Source organism: Coturnix japonica, chromosome 3 (genome assembly GCF_001577835.2).
Source record: "Coturnix japonica isolate 7356 chromosome 3, Coturnix japonica 2.1, whole genome shotgun sequence".
NCBI lineage: Eukaryota > Metazoa > Chordata > Aves > Galliformes > Phasianidae > Coturnix > Coturnix japonica.
This window is the reverse complement of record NC_029518.1, coordinates 60314037-60341377: the sequence shown is the minus strand read 5'-3', so window position 1 is coordinate 60341377 and position 27341 is coordinate 60314037. Positions and strand designations below refer to the sequence as shown.

The 27341-nt window shown below is 41.6% G+C and overlaps 1 protein-coding gene and 1 long non-coding RNA gene across 4 annotated transcripts; one reads left to right on the top strand and one right to left on the bottom strand.

Moving 5' to 3' along the window:
* Positions 1 to 58: 58 nt before the first annotated feature.
* RPF2 (ribosome production factor 2 homolog) lies at positions 59 to 9855 on the top strand. Its single transcript, XM_015858609.1, has 10 exons — positions 59 to 187; positions 314 to 446; positions 1078 to 1115; positions 1788 to 1827; positions 2902 to 2983; positions 3094 to 3170; positions 3746 to 3845; positions 7786 to 7888; positions 8875 to 9019; positions 9173 to 9855. Exons 1-10 carry the CDS (start codon positions 165 to 167, stop codon positions 9350 to 9352), a joined length of 921 nt encoding a protein of 306 aa, XP_015714095.1. The 5' UTR covers positions 59 to 164; the 3' UTR covers positions 9353 to 9855.
* Positions 4214 to 27246, bottom strand: LOC107311792. 3 transcript variants are annotated; one of them, XR_004306583.1, is made up of 5 exons: positions 26793 to 27246; positions 25527 to 25579; positions 20691 to 20827; positions 12395 to 12472; positions 4214 to 6787 (listed from the first exon to the last, which is right to left on the bottom strand). It is a non-coding gene; the product is annotated as an uncharacterized LOC107311792 (long non-coding RNA). The 3 variants fall into 3 exon arrangements; XR_004306581.1 differs by lacking the exon at positions 25527 to 25579; XR_004306582.1 differs by lacking the exons at positions 25527 to 25579; positions 26793 to 27246 and adding an exon at positions 22100 to 24854.
* Positions 27247 to 27341: the final 95 nt, after the last annotated feature.

Below are 27341 nucleotides of genomic sequence, written 5' to 3'. Positions count from 1 at the left end.
CCGTGTAGCCCCCAGTTTCAATACGCCGTTCCCGCCCGCCACAGCTCGTAGCCGGAACTGGTGTGTCTCGCTTAGCCTTCCTCCATGTGCACTGCGGCTGCCCGAGCCCTCGTTCCGCTCCGGATGCCGGATGTGACGCACCAGAAGCCGCTCGTGAGGCCGCCATGGACGCGCTGGACCGGGTGGTGTGAGTGGGGGGAGAGCCGTGTCCCAGCTGTGGGATGTGGGGACCGGGAGGGAGGGGAGGAGGAAGGTCGGTGCGGCTGCTCCTCTGAAGCAGGGGGTGTTTGTAGCTGTGAATTTGCTGTTGCAGGAAGCCCAAAACCAAGAGGGCGAAAAGATTTCTGGAGAAGAGAGAGCCCAAACTGACGGAAAACACCAAAACTGCCATGCTTATCAAAGGAGGGAATGCCAGCTCTACCGTGACTGAGGTGCTTAAAGACATTGTAAGTCCTTACCCGATAAAAGTTGCAAGCACCTTTGAAAACGAGAGGGTGAGGTGCAGGGATGGGACGGGGCCATGCAGCTAATAGCATATCCAGTGTCATAGGCTGCCTGTGTGTGTATTGATGCAGGGTTCAGCCTCTCCCTTAACATAAACTTGCCCATCCCGGCTCAGTACCTGAAAACATAATTACATATAGTAGCTGTTCTTGTACTGTTTTCTCACTACGCTTTGTCATTTTATTGCTATAGGCTTTTAGATGACTTATTTTCTGGATTGAAAACAATTATACATAAAGAATTATACTATGTATTACACAGAATCACACAGAATCACAGAATGACCCGGGTTGGAAGGGACCTCAAGGATCATGTAGTTCCAACCCCCCTGCCTGGCAGGGCCACCAAACATACACATTTACTAGATCAGGTTGCCCAGGGCCCCGTCCAACCTGGTCTTGAACACCTCCAAGGACGGGGCATCCACAACCTCCCTGGGCAGCCTGTTCCAGGGCCTAACCACTCTCCTAGTGAAGAAAAGTATTGTGCTCTTGTGAGTTGTAGAGTTTAAGGAAAAGCAGTGCCATGCATTTAGATGTACCTGTGTAACACGTTTAACTTTGCCTCTTGCAGTATGCTCTGAAGAAGCCTTTTGCTGTGATGTATAAAAAGTAAGTGGTCACGTGCAATACAGTGTTTGTTCATTTCCAAGCATGAACAGAGATGCTGGTTAGTGCAAGGGCTTGGGCTACACAAGGGGTTACAGAAGGTGGCTGAGATTCATCCTAAATTGTAGTAGACTGGAAACCAGTGACATGCAGTCAGTGTTGATGTAGAGCCATTGTTGATGCAGTTCTGTGGCTGATGTTAACGGAGCAGGATTCAACAAACCTGAATAATTGGCTTCCACAGTTGTGATCTGTGCAAACAGCTAACAAGGTTCTGTGTCAGGTTGGCTGCTTATAGTGGCAGGATTGGTCTTGCTTAAAGTGGGAAGCCATTGCCTGTATGGATGTGGGATAGAAGCATGAATTTTAAGAGCTAAACTGAACACTGGGTGAACAAGCGGAGACCGTGAAGAGTCATTGATGTGGTTGTTCTGAAAGTTGGGCTCCAGGAGACAGGAATCATAGAAACGTTTACCTAACTTGGCAGTGGCAGCACTAAAAAGAACACCTGGCAGTATAAGTATGGCCTATATCTTAAACTAATGGTGAACTTCTAGTGCTGCAGACTCCACCAGAATTCAGGATCTTAATGTCAGCAGAAAAAGAACTAAAGTGCTTATCTCAGATTTTACAATTCTTTTCTTTATCCCCATCCCCTCCCTCATTTCCTATCAGGAAAAATATTACCAGGCCTTTTGAGGACCAGACATCATTGGTAAGTATAGACTGTATCTTTTCTTACGAGATCTTACAGCTGTGCAATTGTGAATAATGTTACTGGAAGATAATTTTGTGTTATACTATCAGAAAGTTGATGAGAGACGATTCTGTAATGAATTTGGGTAAGCTGAAGGTAGAATTACATCTGGATTTATGGTATGAGTAGGTATTTTATTCATCCATCTGCAAGGCAGAATCCTGTTCCAACATTTAGTAAATAACTGTCAAAAATACAAGCATTTTCAGTAAAATACATGTACTTGGCCCCCAATAAAGTAGGGAAAAGTTCCATCAGAGGCATGGAGAATATTTTGGAAGGGATGGGAAAGACTGTAAATCCACTTAATGAGATGCGCCTGTCTGGATTTTCTCTTGCTTTAATGTTTTAAGGTCAAGCAAATTTATGAGGAAGAAAGGAAAAAATAGATGCGCAGATCCTAAGATTACATCACATGTATTTGCACTTAAATCAAAGCACCACCTGAACTGCTGAAATCTCTTCTTAAATCAGTATATATACATAGATTTTTCGTAAGTCAGTTTAGTGGTATATGAGATATTGCAGTATAAATGGGACACATCTTAAGCCTTTGAGTTTGTTGCATCCCTTTAAAGAAATACTACGGAGCTGTTCAGAATACTTAGGGATGTCAAAGTGAGGTCATGAAGAGCCGTGTGCCTGAGTTTCAAGGGGAGTCCCCTGGAGGTCTGTTCTTGATCTGCCTTCAGTCAATACTTTTGTGGGACCTGGAGGCAGAGCTCGGTGCTGAAGTGTGATTTGCACATGCAGTTCACCCAGGCAGGGCTTGCTCTGTGGGATGTCATTTCTGACCTCCCACACGTGAAGAGCTGCAGGCAGGGCCGAGTATTCTCATGAGCCTTTTAGCTGCTGTTACTGCTGGGAGATGTGGCAGGTTCTTCTGCTTCACAGCTGCTAAGTGGAAGTATAGAAACTCAGGTACTTTTCTGGTAGATGCAGTTCTTAGTAAGCAGGTTGTACGCTGAATATTTTAAACACCTCTGAAGTGAATTCCATGATTTATCATTTTTTTCTTTTTCCCAACTGTAGGAATTCTTTTCCAAGAAATCAGATTGTTCTTTGTTTCTGTTTGGCTCTCATAACAAGAAGAGACCCAATAACCTGATAGTAGGTAATGTGTCTGTCTTGGGTTGTTATTTGGATGGAAAGTCTAGCTTTCAGTAGATATTTAAGTAGCCATATTTTCTTCATTTTTGGTGTGGTTTTTCTTTGCGTTTGCAGGTCGCATGTTTGATTACCATGTGCTGGACATGGTTGAGCTTGGCATTGAGAACTTTGTGTCCCTGAAAGACATCAAGGTAAGGAGTTGCTGCAGGCTTTCAGTGACATCTACTGGTGGCTTTTGTCGGTGCATTTACATTTTCTGCATATTAAATAACAGAAGATTTTCTGAAGAAAGTGTTTCACGCTGTGCTTGAGTATTGCTAGTTGGTGCTTCCATACAGCGTTACTTCTGTGCGCTGCTTTGTCTTTTGTTTTTTTTCTACTGCTATGCAGCTAATCTTTGTGGAGAATTAATCTAATAGAAGGTGAACCAATGGCACAAGGGAGAGGTTATTCTACAGCTGGATTATTTTCATCAGCACAGCCAGCTGCATTGGTATGAAGATGTCTTGAAGATGGGCAGTTTATCAGTAGTGCACTAAATACTTCAAATGCTGCAAAAATGTTTTTAAAACCTGATAATACAGTTCATCTGTTTAGAAACGTGTCTTTCCACGTGCGTATCACAAGAAAAGAAGCATCTCTTCTGTCTAGAGATGACAGGTCACCATTTTTCACTCAGTGTTGAATGGATAAGCAGCCGTTAATACAGTGATCAGTTCCCCAATATGGTCTGAATTTTTGTTGCTTTATAACTCTTATCCCACAGAACAACAAATGTCCTGAAGGAACAAAACCTATGTTGATATTTGCTGGCGACACGTTTGATGTAAATGAAGAATACAGGAGACTGAAGAGCCTTCTTATTGGTCAGTATATTGTTATTTGAGCAGCAGGATCGCATAAATCTGTCGCAGTGTGATGTATTGGGAAACGATGGCTTGTCAGTAACTGTTTGCTCTTGTTTGACACAGAAGAAAACCAAGAGGGGAGGCACTAACTAACTGTAAATAATAGCTGTGCCATAACATCCAGGCAGGATCTTAATAAACAAAATGGCTTGAAGTGTTTTATTTCTGCCTCTAGGTTGGAAGCATCAGAAGTTAAAGCTTTGGGGTTACTGTGCCAAGCTACAGAAAACAATGAAACTTCTTAGGGTAACTTCCTGGTGCTTACAGGTCATGTGGTGCAGTGTCTCCTGACACTTCAAGAACCAAACCAAAGATTGTTAGAGTGGTAGGTTTTCTATGCTTCTTAATAGCTTTCTTAAAAGTATATCACTTCTATAAGCTTAAATAGAATGGCAAAACTGGCCTGAGAAGAGCAGGCACGTTCTTCCAGTTCCGTTCTTGGGTTGTACTGTTTCATAATCTTGCATCTTTGTAAGATCTTCCTTTTATGTAAATAATGATTGGACTCCCTTTTTCTAGGGAAGCAGACAGAATCTCATTGCTCTTTAGAAAGTGGCCTTAGATTTTTTTGTTTTTTTTCCCCCACTTGCTCTTTTGATTCCTTAAAGCAAGATGGTTCATCTACAGTCAGACTTACAGGGAGCGGAAGAGAACACTTCCATCTTTTCAGTCCAGCTGACTGGACCTAGGGCATATGAAAGACTAATACTGAGCTTATGGACCTTTGACGTTGGGTGACCATTGAACATGAAGATTAATGAGTTTAAATAATGCATGTTTGTGTAAATGAGTATTTACATTGCAGGATGTACCTGTGTTGTTTTCTAAGATGTATCTTGTTCAGACATCTGCACAGTGCTGGTGATTCGCATCCAGGTGTGCTCATCTACCCCATTATCAAGCAACTTGGTACTCTAAATAGAAGACATACATCGTTAGATAGTTGCCAAATAACTGGCAAGTATTCCCTGACCTCTTTTTTTTTTTTATATCTGCCTGTCATTTCTCCTGTTCATTTGCATGCAGTAACTTTCTGTTGTTAACTGTATTCAGATTGTCATCCAGTTTTTCATCTTGAATATATTCCAAGTACTCTGGGTCCTAATGTTCTATTGACTTCTGTGAGGAACCTAAATGCAAGACAATAGATAAAGAGTAAGGTTAAGTTGTATGAAGATGTGAAAGTATTGGTAACCAATTAAAATACCTTGGCTGATAATTTGACTTCTCTTAACTGTTAGGGAAGAACAGATTCATTTTATTCCTGCACAAGATAGTGCTTTTAAGCCCAGACTTTATTTCTAAGGAAAAACTCCTTTAACAACAGCAAGTAGCTTGTTACTGTATTAGATCTGCTGAGATCCCAGTGGGAATATTAGATAGCAAGCAGCTTGTTGTTGCCCAAGCGATGTGATGCTGGTGAACAACCAAGCTTTCACTGGCTTTTGTACTACCTAGAGGGATTGTTTGTGTTAGGAGTATCATCTTACAGCAGTTTCTTTGTAGGAATAAAAACCAAGGGTGATTTACTGTCATCGTGTTGGGCAAACATTGTAGCCAGCTTAAAATAAGAAGTGCAAGAATTTATTCAGAAGATAAAAATGGCAGCTGCATTTTAGAGGCCTGAAAGGTGAGGACATGTTGTTCTTTCTCTGTTTTCGTTGTCTAACAAGGTAGTAGGACAGGAATCCATTTTCAGTGTAAGCTCTTGGAATGCAGTTTATGAAACTCTTAAAACCTTCCTATGCTTGCATGTATGAAATATTTCTTCCCTCGAATTGCTGCCTGCTGGTTAATTTGCTGTTGCGTACCACTTGGGTCCTAAAAATGATTAGACATTACATGGCTTTCTTATACACTTTCTGAACTGTTGATCTGTTGGAGACTGCTGCGGTTTCAGATTGGCCTGTTCTTTGTACTGCCTTCCTCACACAGACTTCTGTCCCTTCCAGAGATTTCCGGGTTCCATCTAGTCAAGAAAGGGGATGGCTGGGAAAAATAGCCTGGGATAGAATTTAGACCCCTCCAATATTCAGTTGCCCAGGGAGGTGGTGGAGTCGCCATCCCTGCCAGTGTTCAAGAAGCGCGTGGATGGGGAGCTAGGAGATATGGTTTAGGGATTTCCTGTAGGTATGGTAAAGGGAGGACGGTTGGACTAGATGATCTTTTAGGTCCTTTCCAACCTTGTGGTTCTATGATTCTATGAATGTTAATCATAGCTTCAGAGGTTACAGTATTGTCACCTTCTGGATATGAACTGATACAGGAAGAAATGTATAGGCTAATAGAATTCCTTAATTTTCTGGACTACCTGAAAATTGGAAGGGTTTGTGGAGCTCTCTGCAGGAAAAAGTAAATTAAGAAGCTCTGGAAATGTGTTGAGGGAGGAAAAGGTAGGAATGGAAAGAGAGGAGAAAGCAAGTCTTTAGTCCAACCAAAGCAAGAGATGTAAATTAAGAAACATTAAAAATGTCTGTTCTTTGGGTGTACTGAAGTGTAAGGTTTCTGCAGCTGTTGAACACTGCCAGGAAACAGAAATTCCTGACCACCTGCATTTGTTTGGAACAGATCGTCCTGTGGGTAAAAGGATCTGATGCCACAGGAAGACACAAAGAGAAGTGTTGCCAGTAAAAGCGCTGTAAATGTTCACTTGTGAACCCACAGAGAGCGAGTCAAAGGGAAAAATATGTGCAAAATTGGACTAAGGATTTTATTTGCAACTTCTTGTTAGTAGCTATAAATTCAACCCAGGAGGGAGGAGTGAGAGTATTTAACTGACCAAGGAAATTGCTGGCTAGACTCCAGCTGATACATGCCAGCAAGACTTTGTTTTGGATGTCATTCTGATGCTGATACCTCTTGAAAAAGGTAGTGGAGGAAAAGACAACCAGCTGAGAAACCTGAAACGGGACAGAACGAAAGAGACTGATGTGTTTTGCATCTGTTAGTGGTTCTCCTGTCTTTCAGCATTGCCCTGCCGTGTTTATTAGCACACCTTGTTCCCTCAGTCAAGGTCACATTCTTTTTTCCACCCCCTGCATCTGTTGGGCAGATTGCTGTGCTTATTTCAGGCACTGGTTGCACAGTATTTTTCATAGTCTCATGTGAAAAGCTGTCTGGGGATGGTTTATTTGGTATTTAACCTGTCTTTCGGCGTTCTGTTTGCAAACTAAGCAAGTATTTCTGGTGTTTATTTTCTATAGGTGTGTTTTGCTTATTAAATAGAGAAAGTATTAATTGTAATGACAAATCTCTCTTACTCAAAGAACTTAAGTGCTTTATTGTGGGGGAGGCACGAAGGAATTTACATACCAAAACCTTTCTTGCCCAAGTCACTGGGAGGGGAAGGTAGATAAGATTAAACAAAATAGTTCTGTTCTGTTTTGTACAAGTCTTTATCGCTTCTTTATGCTCTTCCAAGTCTGACTCTGATTAAGAGTCTTGAGTGCTGTCTTAAAAAGGCATCTGAATAAATGGCTTCTCTGTACTAATCTGCTTAGCTGAATGTGAACTGGCCTAAACATAAAACAGTGTGTGTTTAAAGACCTTGTAGCTAAAAAATGTAGAGGAATAGACTGTTTTGCTATCCCAGTCAGATTGCTAAAACAGAATTACTGCTCTGAAAGGGTATTTGTTCTTGTCCATGCACTTGGGCTTAGGTCCCATATATGAATATTGCTTCTGAATTAACTCTGGGAAGTGTTCCTCTCAGGATTCCTACATGCACTTGGTTGTGCAAAGACCCTTTTTGATGCCAGAAGAGAATCTCTACAGAGACAAGGAGTTTATATTGCTTCCATCATATGGCTCCATTATGATGTGAGCCATTTGTTACAGTCATTTCCTGGCTTTGTTTTCAGTCAAGGAATCAGACACTTACTTTTAAATATCTTTTCAGATTTCTTCAGAGGTCCCACTGTGTCCAACATTCGTCTGGCTGGGTTAGAACATGTTCTGCATTTCACAGCTGTCGATGGCAAAATTTACATGAGGAGCTACAAGTGAGTGTGTATTTTATCCATGTTTGGTTTTCTGGTAGACTTGTCAAGCTCTCCCAAATTTTAGCCTGTAATTCTGTAATTAAACTGCCTGGAGCAGTAGCGAACTGCATTTAAAACATATGGTATGTAGAGGTGTTCTGCTGTAACTCAGAGTAACTTGTGTGGCAGAAGGAAAGCACTTAAGACCTAAAGGTGTTCATTCCTTCTTTGTTCATTCCTCTTCCTTCTAGCTAGGAGGACTGTTCTCTCATGGTTGGACTGGTAATGTGTTGCAAATTAGACTTGGGGAACTGGTGAATTTGGAGTATCTTTTTAGACTTCACAGACTTAGTCTGATGTCAGGCTGATGTCGTAGGACTCTGTTGAAGAACAGCAGGCAGTACACTGTAGTCAGAGATACAGAAGGGAAAACAGGAATGTGCAGAACAAGATCATCTTCCTGACCTGGCATTTGCTCTCACAGTTCATGGCCTTTCCTCTGTGGGCTGCAAGTGCTGAAAGCCCATGTATTCTGTGCAACTTTGATTTCTCCTGTAACAACAATCTCTTTCTTAAAGAAACAAAAAACAGTACACACACAGCAAAACAGCACCAATAGAAAAGGCAGACTTTTTGCCTAGGGCTCAGAGTGTTTTGCTGTAAACTGCAGTATATGTACTTTCCCTGTTTGTTAATACACAGGGCACTGTTTTGAATTTCTGGAATGGTGTGGCTTTTTAGGGTAGTGTAATTGAATGTTAAGAGTTGTAATGAGAGTTCTAATCCCATTTAAAATACAAAAGCTAAAGAGATCATATTTTCAGTGTGTTCATGTTGTGATGGAAATTAATTATAAATTTATTGACAACTTTCTCAATAATAGAATTAGCAGTAGCAGTTTGTTTTTAATAATCTTCCCAATTGCAAGATTGAAACTGCCCTTTAGGAAGGCAGATAAATATTTGTCCCAAAGGACAATGTTGGTTGCTTTTGTTCTTTCCTTCTAGGGTGCTTCTGAAGAAATCTGGCTGTAAAATACCAAGAATTGAACTGGAAGATATCGGACCTTCGTTAGATTTGGTTATGAGGAGAACACATTTAGCTTCAGATGACCTTTATAAGTTATCTTTAAAACAACCCAAAGCCCTAAAGGTAAATCCCTTGGGATCATATGCATGTGTGGTTTTAGGCACTTGATTTGGTGGTTTATTGGTGATGATGGTACAGGCAGACACGCCTGGCTTCTCACCACAGCTACAAGCACACTCTGTACTCAGAAGTACTAATGCCGTTCTTCCCTTACAGCCTAAGAAGAAAAAGAACATCTCCCATGATGTGTTTGGTACAACTTATGGTCGGATCCACATGCAGAAACAAGATCTTAGTAAACTGCAGACAAGAAAAATGAAGGGGTTAAAAAAGAGACCAGCAGAGAAGTCAGCTGAAGATGGTGGTGTTAGTCCTAAAAAGACAAAATCTGGGTGATGGCCTGGAACAACTTGGAAAGCTATTTGTATCTTAATGTTTTTAAATGTAAATTATAATATAAAAGTGGCAAACATAAAGGATTTGGCTGCCTTTATGTTTAGTTTTATATTAAAAAATCTCACAAAAATTTATGATTTGTCATTCTGAAGGGAGCCTTGAGTTATTGAGCTCTAGCTTAGAGCCTGCTTATTTAGAAGGGGAGGGGGGAAACCACAAGATGTAACATGTTTAGTTTTCCAAAGCTGAATATTTATTCTCTTGATATGAGCAAACATGTGCTAGTTAAGCAGGTGACTCATTTCCCGAACAGTTTTATGGTTACAATGTTGGGAAACCTTGATCAGTCAACCTATCTTATGAACTCCTTGCAGGACCAGCATAGTGTGTACACATAATATGTGCAACATGACTTCTGCGTTCATTTACTGCTGATGTGTTTCAGTTTATGCACAACTGCAATACTTTAATAAACTCCAAACCATTTTCTAAAGTATGAACTCGTGACACGTGTCTAATGCCAGATTACTTGCACCAAGCCCTCCTTACCATTTGCAGAATGAGAAGTGATTAAGGTGTTTTCGCGGTGTTCATCACCATGGTAGCAAAGTACCTGATGTTTGCTTTAGGCATAAATGAAACCTTTACAGTTGGAATTTTGATCTTTGATGCTTGATTTGTGCCCAGAATGGAAGGAGCAAAGGTAAGTTAGTATTTTTGCTGATCTTAAGGATCTCTACCGTGTTTTATTTTGTGGTATGTGAAGCAGCCGTGAAAGGTACGAGTCTTCCCTTATCTCTGCTTGAGAGCTGCTTCTCTCCATAGTCTATGCTTGTGAGTTGGGGAGGATTCTGTATTATAAATATGTGCACTTTAGGTACACGATGAACACAGCAATGCTGCGAGTTTGTTCTTTGGTACTTCCTTTTCTATTCAGTTCTCTTAAGAGTTGGGTCAGCTGAAGTGTCACATCAGGAGACAGCTTCTTATTTTTGCCTCTCTCCTACTTCCTGGATGGAAGCCGTTGGGCAGCTTTGCAGTCCTTGTGTAAGAGCTGAGCTGTAAGTCTGGCAGTGCAGTTGCCATGCGGTGTTCTTGCTGCACTTGGTTTGATGAAACTTACAGCATGACAAAGAAAGGGCTTTCAAAGTGTGGGGTCTTTCTGAGGTCATTAGGCTGTTTTTGGTTTTTTATATACAAATTGTTTTCAAGTTATGTTGCTATCGGGGATTGAAATCTGTTCAGTTTCTGGTAAGTACTTTGTATTAGTCAAATAGTCAAAGTGGTGCTGTCTTGGTGCATAGTGGGCAGTGTGGGTTTCTTAGTGTGCAAGGAGATAGTTGCTAGCTTGGTTTCATCCTGAGCTCACCTCATGTCTTATCAGCCTTGCTTCAAAGCAGTGATGAAGCCATGAGATGGGCGGCAAATGTGATCTCTGTTGTACAGCATGTAAGATGGTACCTCTGCGTGGCAGGCAGTGCTGTGGTTTGAGTATCTGGTTTGACTCAAGGTAAGTGGAGATATGAGGGCTAAATATAACAACTTTATAGTTGCATGTTCTTCTTTCTCACAGTCTTTTAAAGCGTGAGGAAACTTGTCAGATGCTGCACTGTAGGTGTGTGCGTGGGGAACAGAACATGCTGTGCTCAAAGGGCAGCTGTCAAAAGGGACCTCACCACAATTGCCCCTTGCGTCTGTAGGTCTGAAAGTACATAAAGGTGGCCTCCAGGGCTCTGTGGTGTGTGCGAGGCACAGCTGGCATGTTCACCTCTCATTTTTTTCATCTCCCTACCTTCCAGTGATGCACTGGAGGCAGCTTCATTTGTGGGTTGTAGAGATGAGTTTGGTTTGGAGGAAAAGCTTCCCCCTGGCAAGGTGTGCTTCCTGAGGCCGTACCTGCAGAGCGGAGCTGGAGCTGCAGATGAGGAGTAATACCCACCCTGTGCTGAGCTGAGCTGGCAGGGGCAGGGACTGGTGCCTTCTGCATCCTTGTGGTTTGTGTGCTTATGTTGCACAGCTGTGCTGCTGTGCTGGCACCTGTGCTATTGCTAATGAGGCTGCTGTGATTAAAGGTAACAATGCAGTTACATGATGAATTCTAACCGCACTATAAGTGTACTTGGCACTTTTTGTATGGTGTGATTTAAAAAAGGTTGGAGGAGAGACAGGTAAATACAGAGTGATGCCATATGCTGGGCTCTTGGAATTCCCACGTTGTTGGGAATTAGTCCCACACAGGTATCACTGATCACAACCTCAATCTGTGTTAGTACAACGTGACAGAGCGAGCACTGAGGGGAATGAGTGGTGTCTGCCTGCAGCCAATGTGTGAACTCCTTTTTATTGCCCAGATTTTGTGGGTTTGAGTTTTATCTGGACTGCTCCTTAGCAACCTTATTTGTTTTCACTGAGTGTTTTCTGGGTTTGACTGTGATGGGTTTCCCTCCCCCACTAATGTGGTTGTAGCTGGGGAGGGTTAGAATAGAGCCTGAAAAGAGGGAAGTCCAACACCAGCCATAGCGACTGCTGTGTTATCGAGCCAGCAAAAAATAAAAGGCTGAGGACTGTTGCTTATTTCAGGTGCTATCAAAACGAAGGAAACTAGAGCAGAATCGTTAGAGACATTTTCAATATTAAAGAAGAGGAAGTGGGAAAATGTGAGCTATATATAATAACACATATATAATCCATGTGGACATGTGTACTACATGTGGTGCAAACAGTTTTCCTGTGTCTCCAGTGCAGCTTGTTTCCTCTTGGACATTTCTAAAGTACCTCTGCGTGAGGCTGATATATCCCTGGAAACAGGTTGGTTGTAGCTTAAGTCATGTTCCCTATAATCTTACAAGGAAAAGAAGATACAAGGCACCTCAATATGAAGCCTGTGTAGGATTCCATTCTAATCTGATGAATGTTCAAAGGAAACAATCTGACTGGTGCTGTAGAGGAAGAATAACTCTGCTGTCATACATTTATGCATGATAACCAAGAAGAGCCAACAAAGGTGTTTTAAGGTAGGCATGAGGTTTCTAAGAGACCTACCTGAGGAGGCTGGGAATTGAGACCACAGTAGGCAGGGATGAGCTCAGTGCTCTATGGACAAAGAAATAGCTATGGGCACTGCAGAAGACAAAAATAATTTAGATTAAACCCATTCTAAATAGCAAGGGAATCATCTACTTAGAGTAGTGAACTTGGCAGATGCACTTTGATAAACTAAGACAGCTATTCATTGCTCTTTATTATAGTGTCAAAGGCTTTGCTGAAGTCCGGGTAGACTATGTCAGCAGCCTTTCTCTCATCCAGCAGGCAGGCAGGTCGCTCAGTCATAGAAGATCAGGTTGGTCAAGCAGCACCTGCCTTTCATGAACCTATGCTGGCTAGGCCTGATCCCTCAGTTGTCCCTCACATGTTGCCTGCAAAGATCTGAATTGTTCACATACAAAATGATGTAATGCAGTTTGAAATGTTTTCTTCTTTCCTGACATTGATGGCACGGAGAAGGCAGCAAAATGACTCTGTGCTGAGGACCAAGCTCAATTCTAGGCATCTTCAGGTGCTGGCATTATTTCTCCCTTCTTTTAAATCTGTGAAATGAAATAATTAATAGCAGCTCTGGGTTCTTGGCAGGAGGGTTACTGCTCTGTGCTCTGGAATTGTGGCTGCAGTGGTGATTATCTTTGTTAGCTGTAGATGGGTGCACTGGGGATGAACGCTTGCTGTTACCAAAAGATAGTTCAGATGCCTCATCCCTCCCTGCCTGTTTTTCAGATAAAGATGTTACTCCTTTTACTAAGTGCAGGTTTCCTTATCTAAAAATGTCCAGGAGCAGTTGTGTCTTCTCAGTTTTGAGTGCAAATAGCTAATGTTTTTCTGAAATCATTGGCTCAAAACTTCCTCTCTCATCTAGGGGCAGGAAAAGTGGAAGTAGGGTGAAAGAGATGAGCAAATTGTCTCCTCACTCTCATGTTGTCATGTTTTTGCATGAGACAGTACCTATTTTCAATGCAACAAGGAAACTTAAGCTCTTCAGCAGAATATATTTGTAACAAACGTCCATGTGGCTAAAGAGGAAAGTTCAACTCCTTTGGTTCTCATGAGCAAAAAGGACATTGCATGTCCTGTATCCGGAAGTTTATGTTAAGATGGCTTGCTGCAAAAACATACAAAAATAAATTAAAACTTTCCTATAAAGTACTAATAAGCCCTCCCAAAGTCCTTCTGCAGCACACCAATCAACACCAGTAAGCTTTTAATTCATAATAGGTCATAGTACTCAGCTCCTGTTGACACACTGTACTACTACTTTGCACATTATTGTTATTTGAGCCAAATATTATGTTGGCTTTCTATTATTTTTTTTTCTCCTGAAAATAGGTCTGTTTGTAGGCTCTCTTTTTTAAAGCGGTATGCAATGTAAATGTATGTAAAGCAGTATGTTGCCCAGGGAGGTGGTGGAGTTGCCGACCATAGGGGGTGTTCAAGAAACGTTTGGATGTTGTGTTGAGGGATATGATTTAGCTGGGAAGTATTGGTGATGGTTGGACTAGATGATCTTCTAGGTTTTTTCCAACCTTGATAATTCTGTGATTCTTTGATTCTGTAATGCATAATGATATTTCTTAAAACAGCTGCAGAAATGCACCTTATAGACAAGAGTATGAAGGGACTTGAACAGTGATGCTGCTGTAAGGAGTTATGAAGGTGCAGCTGTGGGATGGTGCCCTGATCAGGGCTTCGAGTCCATCTTATAAAATTGATGTTCTTTGGCACCTGTGCTTGTGATTGAGCTTCACCACAGCTTTCCCTATGAAGGAGGCATTATTTTATACATGTGGCAGTAGCAACTAAGGAACTTGCTTTGTGATCAAAGGTAAAATGCTAAAACTGTGAATTTCCTGCTGTGAGGCCAACTAGATGGTTTCCTTTACCTCTCCAGATCTGTTACACCCAGCCCTGGTCACTAGGAGAGGCTCTAGTTCATCTGTGTGCCTTGTAGATAAACATGAAGAAGCCTATTCAGGGTAGTTTTAAGGTGATCTCCAAAATAGCATTCAGGTAGCTTTGTGAAATGGTCTCCTTTCCTCCTCCTGTCCCTTCTGACAGACAGAACTTCTTATAAGGCTGCTGTTTTAGCTGGAAGGGTTTTTTCTACTGTAAAGATCTTTTTCAATAGGCTCTTCTCCCCTCTGCTCCGTCCCTGGATGCTATGGAGCTGTGCTATGAATAAGGCTTTATGAGCTGTGTTGAATGCTTTTGTTTAATGAACTTGAATAAAATATGAGGTTGTGCTCGCCCTAGTCTGAGCATGAGCAGAAGTACAAGAGAACTGTGTGGTAGTATGTTATGTTTGGAAAGCTTCACTGCTTCCTCACACGGTCCTCAGCTCCTCTGAAGACAGATTTAGTTGTTTTCTTCAGTTATGAAAAATATTTTACCACTCCTTTGGACTCCACCAGCCTTCTTTTGCTGTTTTCAGGAGATCATTAATTGCTGATAGGGTTTGCAGTTAATTCTTTTTTGTTAATTCCTAGAAAAAAAGCTCGTGGTGAGCTGACTGAAGAGTTCAAGCACATACAGGCAAAGCTGCCTGTGAAGGAAAAAGCAGAGTTAAAGGAACAATAAGAAGAGGTGAAGATGAAGTGTTTTTTCAGCACATGGCATGACAAATCTGGTGCAAAGGATGACCTCGTGGATGAGATTCTGTCAAGGGTAAAGTTTGCTCCTTCAGAGCCTCGTGGTTGTGGCAGGAGATTTATGCTACCTGACCAGCGTGCCTGGAGGAAAAAAATGTATTAAATGCTAGCAGGGAAGGAAAAATCCTGTCAAAAATTGTGCTTTATTAAAATGGTGCCAGCATTTGGTCAGAGCCAGCTAGACGAGCCTCCTGATGGATTCTGGGAGCTGAACTTACAGGAAAGTTTTGTTCTATTAAAAAGTAGAACAGAATGAACTTTTCAACCTAGTGGGTAAAGAGCTAGTTTCCATGGGCCTAATTCTGTAAGCAAAACAAATGAGCACTAAGAAAGAGCAGGCAAACTTTTAAGAGATGGCTTTAGCGGAGGTGTTTTCCTCGTTGCAGAAGCCAGATGACTGAAATCAGAATCCTTCTGGTCTTCCAAGTCTTCTCTTGGGCATTGAACTTGGAAGATGGGAAGAGGAGAAATCAGAACTTGCGGATCACATCTGCAAAAACAATGTTGAACGCTGTCTGAAAACTGACACATGGCAGGAAGTGTTTTCCTGCAGGTGAGAAGGAATCATCAGTTAGAAAATGAAAGCCAGAGTCAGATCTTCAATGTATTTTCCCATCAGTCACACACAGAAAACTGTCTTCACACACACATAACTGTATGGGTGTCCATCAGAGCACCACATCATATATATTTAATTCCTTTCTAAGGATCACAAGTCATGTTCCATTCATAAAAGGTCCACTTATTAAAACTGAGGCTTTTATGATAACCTAAAAAAAAAATAAATACTAGAACTCCCCAACTTCATATTTACTAGGTGCAGTCAGCTTTATAGCAGACTCACTGTGGTTTGCCTTAAGGGTCATTTTGTTCATGACCAAATCAGCAAAGTCCAGTCTTTAAGAGTAAGTTTTGAATGCTTACAGTCGTTTATTTCTTGTCGGACAGTAACACCTGCGTTCTGCAGAGAAGGATCCCAGAATGCTGTTGAATCAGACATAGTAGATAACAGCTTAAACAAAAAGTCCTCACCAAGAGGCTGAAGTAACACGTGACTCATCAGAGACTGAGCATGGCTTTCTCTCCTTGTGGTAGCTTCTCCTTCAAACAAACAAGAAGGTAAAAGGCAAGGTGCCTCCAGATCTTAACTTTTGAGGGCTTTTCTTTACTTGCAATTCCAGGTTGCAGAGGAGTATTGAGCAGTTTCTTGCTGCGCTGAGTAAAATCCCAAGGAAACCCTTAATGAGAGCAAGCATTCCTGTTTTTGTCTGGAGGATCATTACTCCTCTTTTGTATTTTGCGCTTGCCAAGAAGTACTTGTGTGATGAAAGTGGTTTGTTGTCTTAGATTGATGGATTGGGTGTGGGATGTGGGAATTCCTGCATCTAGGCTCTGTGGAGCAGAAAATCCAACTCGGCTCACTGCTGTGGGAGAGATCTTAGTGGGACCATGAAAGATCAGCAGATGTTTAAACAACGATATCTACAGGATGAATGTTTGTAAGCGATACGAACTTTCCTTTCACAAGCACACTGACATTTTGTAGTCTGCAACCAGAAAAGAGCTTTGAGGAAAATGGAAACTTCTGGGAATTGCAACATTTTCAGACCTCACGGCGTTTCTAATCAGAACAAAAAGCCAAAACTTCTCGCTGAAAGAAAATTCTGTGGATAAGAGACCTGGGGATAGCTGAGCTGTGGCAATGGGAACACTTTGTGCCTTTATATTCCAAGTAATGTGCTCATAGTGCAAACAGCAATGCTAATATCTTGAAGAAATTTCAGTTAGGTGAAAATTCAAAGTACAGCACTTATGTCATAAAACCAAAACCATGAGCGTGCTCAACTCACATCAAAAGTTCTCCTGATCTGATGTGACATGTTTTAGAGATGGACTTTTCCAAAGATAGATTTAGATGTGGAAAATAAACTGCACTGTCTGAGGCAGCACCGAGCTGCATTTGGGCGTCACCCTGGAATTTCAAATGAGGATAAGCATCCTGTGCTTTGGATAAGAGTAAGGAAATAGGGAGAAACTCAGCATAGTTCTATTTCAATACCTCTCCCATTATTTCATAGTATAGAGAAAGTTGCAGTTTATAAACTTCCTGAGCTGGAGATGCTCTCCTGTTTGCTGAGGGTTGTGGTTTTGTTTTTTTTTTTTTTTATCATTACCAGATATTACTTTTGTGACTTTGTCTATTGGTTTGTTAAGTTTATCATTTTGGCATCTTAAATATTTTCTCTTGACTAGTTCCATAATTTTGCTTTGTTGAGTGAAATAGTAATTTTGGGGTTAAACGTGATGCTCAGTCTTTCTCTTGGACGTCCCTTAGCTCTTCTACTTGGAAATTAGCAGATAAATGTTTCCTTTTGCCTGTTTCATGCCAGTCATGACTTAATAGGCCTTAACTTCCTTATCGATTTATTTCCCAAGCCGTGAGGTTCTGATTAATTTAAATGCTTCTCACTCAAAAGCAGTATCACATTGCTAATTTGTCTTCTTTGTACTTGGATCGTATGCATTATCGTAGATGTTGCTGAAAGACTAATTAAGACATGCAGCAATTTATTTTGATTTTTCTTGATAATTATTAATGTTCTATAAGCCTGTTAGTATTGTTTAGTGAACTGCTGTTGCTAGAGAAGGAAAAAAAGCAAGTTCAGGATCTCTTTTCTCTAGTGAGCTTTCTAATGAAAATAGCCTACTAGAAATCACTATTTTATGTACATAGAAGAAGGGTTTTTTGTCATTGAAACCTGCTAGTTTTCTTTCCTGTTGCTGGCTATATTCAAGTTCTTCCACAGTTTGCAATTTGATTTAGGTTGGACCTTTCTATATTTTTAATGGAATTTATCCATATTCTGTGGAATCTTTGTTAGGTCCTGTGACTTGGCAACACTGACTGATGCTTTTGATAATACAATGCTCTGTCAAAGTTTGGCAATAATGGATATGTTGGTGTTGTAGAGACCAGCACCACCTGCAAGAATATCCAGATGACCCTTTTGAGAATGCTGTTTTAATGCCAGTCGAATGGAATTCACTGTTGTAAGTGCCAGCGATGAACAGTTCTGACATCAGCATTTTAATAGATTTGTTCTGAACTTACCAAGGCTATTTAGAAGTAAGACCTTGAGATTATGTTAGAGTGAAAAAATCACTCTGACACTTAAAAAGACCCACAAAAAGCCAACCAAAGAAAGCAGACCAAATGCTGAGGGTAAGAGTGGAAGGAGGAATATTACACAGAGCACAGAAGTCAGCTGCTAAATAAATGTAAGGTGTGCCTATACCCTGACTGCTGTGTGCAGTTCAGCTATTCCTGACTCCTCATTACCTTGGAAAATATTACAACAGAACTGTCTCAGAGAAGGACAAAGATGATTGAAAGATAAGGAATAGCTTCTGAATGAATAATGACCAAATGAACTTTTAGCCTGGAGATGTAGCTGAAGGGAAACACAGCAAAGATATAAATTTGTGAACTATGTGGAGAGAGTTAAGAGGAAAGGTTTGTTCTTGTATACACAAGAAGGATCACCTACTCCGATGGTCAGCCCATCCCCACCATGCCCACTAACCCCATCCATCACTGCCACATCTCCATGTTTATTGGATACCTGGTGACTCCACCACCCCCCAGTGCCACTGCCTCACTACTCTTCCTGAGAAGAAATGTTTCCCAATATCCAAACTTCCTTCAGAAGTACAACATTTCCACAACAGATTAATTATTTTTGCTGACTATCTGCTTTTAAATCAACACCTCAATGAATCTCAGATCACCAAAAACCTATTCCCTTCTCTATTTTTTCCTCAGCCCTTCCTGGAGTGAGGCTGAGCAGCACCATGCACTGTGTGCAGAGTTGGCTGCAAGCTGCGTTGTCCCGCTTCCACGTCATGCCATCTCTTATGCTCAAACCCATTTCCAAATTTAGCCACACAGATGAAGAAATGAATTGCAGGCACAGATCATTCCTGGCTCGGCCGGCAGATGGCAATTCCTGCTCTCACTATCTCTAGTTAGGTAAAGGGACATGTAGGCAGCATTTAAAGCTTACGCAGGAGTTTCTAGCAGGTGAGCTCCTAAAACTGCACTGAGCGTAGAAGCACCTCTAAACATTGAGCTCAGCTTTCGTATCACCTACTGACAGGTCAGCTATCAATGCTTTTGAGCCTGTGAAGTAAATGCTGTTATGCATCAAACAAAAAGCACTTAAACGCTCTTCTGATCTACACACTCAGCACTTAGCTTTGTTATGCTGCTGGAACACACAGTGCAGGACCTCCTGATCCCTGTCTAAAGATAATGTAAAATCTGCATCGTTTCTGGAATGCTTCCTCTCACATCAGTATGTCCTGCTATGCATCAGTATGGATAGCTGCTGAAATGGAAGGAAATTTTAATGTGTATGTGTGTTTCATATTGTTGGTTACAGGTCTCAGGGAAATGAGCTGTTTATTTTCTGACGAGGAAAAAACAAACAAACAAACCAGAAAACAGGGCATGCAGGTACAGATAACATAAGCAATAAATTACAGATCTCTGGAGCAGGTTCACAGCAAGGGTTGCAGCAGCAAAATAATGTAAACTAGAGCGAGGTTCTCAGCTCAGCAAAGGGAGTGCTTCAGTGGTGATGTACAGCATGTACAAACTACAGTTACACAATCAGCGTTATCCTTTTCCCTGCCTTGATTCCTCTTTCATTTTCACAGGGAAATGGCTGTGTACAGCCAATTGCAGAGAGGTGGGTTGGTGCCCTTCCACAGGAAGGGGTCAGAAGGAGCTCAGAGCTGCCCTTGTGCTCTGGCTCCCAGCTGTCCTGCAGAAGTTTTGAGCAAGCACTGGGAAACAGATTTCTTAACTCATTCCCTGGTGATCTTTTTGCCTTGAGAAGCATAAATAGGATATGAAGCAAGCTTTATCTAGCTTTGCTTGGCTCAAGGCTTGGCTGAAGGGAGAAAAGAAATTAGTGGGAAGTGGAACTCGGAGTCCTCCCAGAAATGCTGGTTTAATTTTAAATGCTTGGTATTTAGACCAACTGAAATTTTACTTTCCAGTTGTACCGATACAATCAAACTATAATGAGAGTGAATTCCTAGACTGAGAATGTGATTAACAGCTTTTAACTGAAGGTCCTTTCCTGAGCTATCGGAGATAAAGTGTCAGAGGAATGCTGCTCTATCTGCATGATTAGTGGCCAGGGCCCTGTGAAACCACGCATGGTCAACAAAAGAAAGCGTTTCCTTGAGCAAAAGAGCATGCATGGCACCAGAAATCAGCGGTCAGACAGGAAGTCTGGAGGGTTGTCTGGCCTCAGGCTTCAAAGGCGTCCTGGGATCTGCTGCTGGTGGGGAATAGTTTGAGCAGACCATAGGGACCATGTTCAAAAGTTTGTTTAAAAACAAATAAATCTATCGCTCTTTTGTGTTTATGGATAAGGAATTCCTGCACTAAGGTTGTGCCCTTTGCTTTAACACCAAACTTGTTTCTGAAAACAGTTGTTAGGAAACCATGTTATTGGGATCAGCAAAGCAGATGTGGGTAGTATTTGCCAACTAATTAGAGAGGCTGGTGTAGGTTAAGGGGCAGAAAAAACTCACAGAGGTGGGAGTGGGGTTATGTAGAGAATCTGTACCTGGCAATATACAGCAGAAATTCAGAGGTAGTGACACTCGTTTTGTCTGCAGCAGGGAGGCTCTGAAACGCCCGAGGATAAGACAGGACACAATGGCAACAAATTGATGTCTACCCAGAGATCAGAAATCAACCCACCTGTAACAATTAGTGGTTCCAGTTACTATCTCATACATACTCCTTAAATGAGTTTGATAAGAAGCATGCATCTTGGCTGAAAAAATAAGGCTAGCTCTCTTGTATTGCTCCTGCATCCTAGGACTGGCAAAGTGAGAAGAAACTGAAGCACACAGATTCCCTTGCAGGTTATCCCAAAATAACAGTGTCTCTGCAAAAGCTAAAGTGATACCTCAAGTTTGTGTCTCTAACTTCTGACTACAGCTGGGTCCATCGAACTGCCAGGAAACTGCTTTTTCCATCTGATATGTTTGCAGTTGAATATTGGAAACTGAGAATGACTTAATAATGAACGATGCCATTCTGCCTAACAAATTCACCCTACATTTGGTGTTATACACCAGACAGTGCCCAGTTTTCAGGCCTAGTCAGTAGTGCTGTAGGTCTTAGCACTCTCTTGATGGCCAGATCTTGTCAGTGCACAGTATTATCCTGCACTACGCACCATCACAGTGAATTTTGAATCTGTGACACTGCTGCTTGCACGTTGTTATAAATCAAATTCCTTCGTGCTTAGGAATCATTCCTGTGGGTTAAGTGGTTTGGATTTGTATCATATTGCTGATTTGTCGTACCTTCTATTCCCTTAAAGATGGTGCTCTGTGTGCTGGATTATCAAGCAACTGACAAGTTCTTAAGGGCTTAGAAGATGAAGGAAGTAGAAGTGTTAAAGATTTCTAGTGGAAAGCTTTAGATGAAGTTTAATTTAATACGAAATATGGCTAAGTCTTAATTAAAATGATCTTCATTTTACCCCAGTGAGAGGAAGAGGGAAGACTTAGATTAATAAATAAATAGATAGAAGTTTTACATTGTAACTAAAATAAAAGACACTGTATGATACCTAAGGTAAAGGTGACCCTGTTCATCTCGTAAGGATGGACATTTGTCAGAGTATAACTAGAAAGTGCAGGATCTATGTGTGTGTTTACCTTTAGGAAAATTATGTATTTATCTCTTTTACATATTAAAACAACACAATCTGGTTTTTCCGCGTACACACCTAATCTGAAAAATATTCCTTGATATATTTAGTATACCTACGCTACTCTTAAAATGACATTTTTAATCCTACTGTTTGTATTTCTCTATAGAAATCATTTCAACTTGCAAAGTCTTCCACAGAAGACTTTGTTAACAGTTTTAATGCACCTTCATATTTGAATTGACTCACACAGATACATAGTTCTGCTTACCTAGTAAGTAAAGTGCTGACAGAGTTATAAATCATACCTTGAAACGAGGCCACAACATCTGCTGACCCTTGTTCCAGCCTTGCATACAAAAGCACTTTCAAGGTGACAGAAAGAAAACTGTGATAAACAAAGTACATTTACTTGGAATAGACGTGGAAAATCTTAACAAGCAAGCAATCATGATCAGTGTCACTTCTGTTCTTGGTTGCTTGCTGCAGAGTATTGGCAGAGGCAGCAACTGAGCAGGCAAACAAAATCTGCTGCTAAACCACAGTCAGATCAGATTTATTTGATAAAATATTTGCTTTTCTGATGCTCCCTACTCTTGTTTAAAGCAAAATTGAGTTCTTGAGATTGCAAAGGTGGTCTGAAAGATATCAAATGTATGTAAGCAAAGGAAGGAACTTTGAGGTGCTTAGATCCTATGATAATGGGTGAAGTTTTAAATACTCGACCTGCATAGTGGTATCAAACCAAGCCTGAAGACAGCCTAAAACAATGGCTTGAAGCAGTTCCTACTCATTTGAAAGAGACGTTAACTTTGAAGCTGAATGAGAATGTTGCCAACAGTGTTGGTTATTTCACTGCCAAGGAAAAGGTGAATGATCAGGTGAGGACAATGTATTCTTCATGCTTCCTCATTTTGCGATGGGATCAAAACAAACTACACTTTTGGAATCTGCATAAAAGTTATCTTCAGATGATCTTCCACTTGGTATCTGAAGGTGGGATTAACTCTACCAAATCTTAGATGCCTAGAGTTCTCATACCTACACCTAAGCTATTCATCTGGTCTCTTTTAATATCACTTACCTCATCATAAATGTTAATGTTTAAAGTAGATTCCTATGAATTGTCCCCTGGAATTTCCTTTTCCCTCTTACAAACTGTAGGTAGATGACCAGCTCTGATCAGATGCTCACAGTGAAGCTGGTTAGGAGGCAGAACAAAGCACTTTAATGCTGAAAGACTTCAATCAAATTCATGGCTTCATGCAACTGGAGATTTGCAGGTGGCAGAGGGCTTTTATAAGTTAATGACTACTACTTACTTTCACCTAACTACCTTCAATAAGAGCAGCTTTACCTGTCCCAGATAACAGCCTGCCAAGTCCCATCACTGAAGGAAAAAACTCAAAACAAAGTTAATTTTATGTGTGTTGTGTCTCAGGTCCCTGAGACCTGAAACGTAATGTATGTTTTAGGTGAACTCAGAGAGGAAAATAGTCTTTTTAAGTTGTTTTAGATGAACATAAGAGTGAGAATCAGAACCACTGCCTACTCTCAGCTTCATTAGTTAGATGCCAGGCTATTCTTTCCACCTCTGTTACTACTCATTTTCTTTAGAAATGACAAAAACCGAAAGCACTCTTGCTATTTGTGAAGTAGGAGGGGACCTATATTTCGACAAATAATAGCCCTTTAGGAACTTTTACTGCAGATACTATCAAATGCTAAAACAATGGTTTGACCCTCCCAGTGCTCCCCACAGAACACAAGTCTCTTCTTTGTATCTTTGAACATGTGACCGACTTACTTGCACAGTGAGATGCAATCCCTGTGCTTCACACTGCTCAGCAGGAGCCCAGCCTGAAACATCAGTAGAACATCCTGTCTGGCTGAGAGATGCATAAACACTACTCACTGAACTGGATTTAATCTGATGTTGATCTTCACACAGTCGGTGATAGCGCATGTTTTTGTGTTTTAATGGTCATCCTGTTTATCTCATCTTTCTGACTTAAGGCCAAATCCTTCTGCTGAATAGGTGCATTATAAATACTAGCTGAAAATTAAACAACTGAAAGGCTTAATGATTAAGCGTATGCATTACTCCAAGTGGCTGCAGAATTCTGCATAATCCTCTCCCTGTAGTGCCAGCATTTCTTGATTTTGCATCTACTCCTGTTCCTCTTGTTGAAGATTTGTGATAAAGGTTGAGCATTTCTGATGGGCACGATAAGCTAAAGGCCTCCTTTTCTGGATGTGTAGGCATACGCTTTTCATTGAGTGCAGCGCAAATTCTAAACTACTCAACAGAAGGAAAAATAAAACTCTCTGAATACGTACTCTTCAGACTTGCCATTCTGTCCCCTTTGCAGAATACTACATAAGTCTGAAATTTCCTACAGGTAAAATGATTTCTGGAAAAAGCTGTCTTGAAATATCATGAACTATATAGGCAATAGTGTTGTCTTTTTAATTATTTGGTAACTGAAACGTGTCTTATGCTAGAAGGGAATGCTGCAGGTGAGAGCTACTCAGGAACTGGTCTATTTCCATTAGTTTGTGATAAAGGGAGTGAATAGTTACTAGGTTGTTGGCTGGAGTGTTGGGTAGAGCTGCAGAAAGCACTACTGACAGCCCATAAAGGGCAGGGTAAACTCCTACCTGGAATAGACACTTGCTATATTGATATATTGATTCAAAATCAGGCATAACCTGAGCACCATCGCAGCAAGTGAATGACAATCAGCAAGAACAAATCGTAGACAAAACAAAGATGCTTCTCACATCTTAGTCTGAAATCCTTATTTCTCAGCTGATTCAGCTCCACTGATTTTCTTTTCCCCACTTTTGTCTGTTTTACTGTTATTTCTAGTAGTGTTTTTCTTCTTCATGAGTAACATTTTTTTTTTGTTTTTTCATGTGATCATGCAGGGCACAAATAACAGAGCCACAAAGGTGGCCTTACTTTCAGGTCTATCCTTAATATCAGGTATATACTCTATCTATAATACCAGGTATATATTTTTTCTTTCAAGTAGTCTTTTTCTTAAACAAACAAACAAACAAGCAACAAAAAACCCACATATCTTTGATTAAAATATTTGGTTTCTGGATGAGGAGCTAGGAGATCTGGTTTAGTGGTTTTCTGTAGGTATGGTAATGGGCGGATGGTTGGACTAGATGATCTTGTAGGTCCTTTCCAACCTTGTGATTCTATGATTTGCAGACCAATGTATTCATTGTGAATTATTTGGGATAAAAATGTTTAAAAATTGAACTGCGGTTCATCTTGCCCACGTTCTGTTTGCAAAGCACGTTTTCTATGGAAGGTGGAGACTGAAAATGATCTTACTCGAAGAGTGACTATTGTTCTCGGGAACTATGAGGGAAACAGCTGAGATCTCAAGAGACCTTTCTCAAAAGGGAAGAGACGTCATTTTTGACAGGAGTATGGTGCACCAAAGAGAAAGCGGTACTAAATTTCCCTAGATGTCTACATAAGACTTCTAGCAAGAGCCCTTAAAGGAAAGCCCCACCTGCCCTAATGTTTGATAACATAAACTGTGTTTTCCTGCCAATATAAATAGCTCAGTAAGATAGAGAATACTGAAGGAACATGCAGATTAACTACATCCATCAGATTTATAAAAATCATATGTGTTGGAGTGTCAGATTTTGTGCGTCTCCATTCCCAACAATGTGAGGTGAAAGGGAAAACAGCCACTTCGCACTTACCCAGGGAAAAACAGCTCTTAAAACCATAAAATAGAATCCACGATGAAAATGTCCTGAAGCAGAAGTTAATATGTTCACAATGGTTTAAAAAAAAAATAAAATCCTATTCTTTATTTTTAATAAGCTGGGGGAGTAATTGACAGTGTTTATGGGAAAACAGGGAAATGAAGCTGTAATACATAAGTACTATATTGGAAAACACAGGGAGAAGGAATTAGCCTTACGCTTTGCTGAACACCATCCAAAACAGAAGAAAAAAATGTGGGTCTTGCCAGAAGCAAATCTGACCATATATCATAGAGGTCCCAGCCCTAAATCATTCACAAAGGGGGTTGAAGTAATCTGAGGAATCCAAGTAACAGAAATATATGTTAAGTGCTTGTAGAACCGTGACCTGTCTGATTGGCCACACTAAGACTCGGTCTTGGATTTTGCCCTTGTTTATTTCTATGCAGCTGAAAAGTTTAATTAGGTTAATCATTGTTGGCAAACGTACTGAAGATCGAATCTGGTTCCAGAAAGGGGTTGCTCGATCTGAGCTATTCAAACAGTTACCTGGTGCTGGATGAAGCCAAACTCACTGTAAGAAAGCTCAGCCACATTTGGAGAACAGCCTTGGGACAGAGGCACTGGAGGATGTTGGGCATTAACTTCTGCTTGTTAAATTGTTTAAGATACATTTGGGGCTTTTCATGGAGAATAAAAACTGATTCCTGGGGGAACACACGTTTTTTGCCAGTTTCTCTTTGCTTTGACGATTCTTATGCATTGTATACAGCTGTACTAAGTTTTGTTGTGGGCTTTTACTTTTTCTGTATTCTGCTGCTGTTGTACGTACCATTGCTTTGTGTTTGACCTGGGTGGGCATGGTCAAAGAGACAAACCGTAGGGTCATAAAGTGGCTTGGGTTGGAAGAGACTTTAAGGATCGTACAGTTCCAACTTCCCTGCTTTATGCAGGGCTGCCACCCCCAGCTCAGCTGCCCAGGGCCCCATCCAACCTGGCCTCGAGCACCTGCAGGGATGGGGCATACAGCTTCTATGGGCAACAAAGGGAGCATGCAGCGAGATCTGTGCCTCTATAGAACGAGCATCGTTAGGATCATATCACTATTTTTAACTCATTTTAACATTAGTTTCTTTTAAAACCACTTGGAGGACACAAAGCATGCAGGCTTAAGAATTTAAAGGCCAATGAATGCCAAGAGCCAATAATTCATACAGAATACACCTACTTGGCGGAGTGTGTTACTTGGGCTTTCCTTACCTCATGGTGTGGCTTTGCTTTCTTTAGCTCCTGCTTTCCACGTGGAGAATGGCCGAGGAATTTGCGCAAAACAAGGCACGGTCTGTGAACACGAGCCGTATTTTGGGACGAAGTTTGTTTCCCCCGTGGCCACGGGTCGGTAGGAGGGAGCGGGAGACTGAGAGACAGAAGCAACGGCAAAGGTGGGATCGTTCCTTCCCCCTCAGCGCACGGGAAGGGTAAGGGCGGCGGGACGACCGCGAGGAGCCGGCCAACCTCGGGAGCGCGGCCAGGGGCTTGTTTACTGCCCGTCCCGCCCCACAGCCGTTCCCCAGCAGCCCTTCCTCACGTCCCCGTCCCGAGGGGCGGCGGCACGATCGCTCGTCGCCGCCACCGACACGGCGCGGCCCGGCCCCACCCCCCGCGCTGTGAGGGGCGGGGAGCGGGGGGGACACGAGGGAAGAGAGGCCGCGCTGCCCGCCCTCAGCCAATGGCAGCGGGGGATGCCGCCTCGCGCCGCTGCCGCCCCCGCGGGAGCCCCCCTTTTAAAATCCAGCGGCGGCCGCGGGG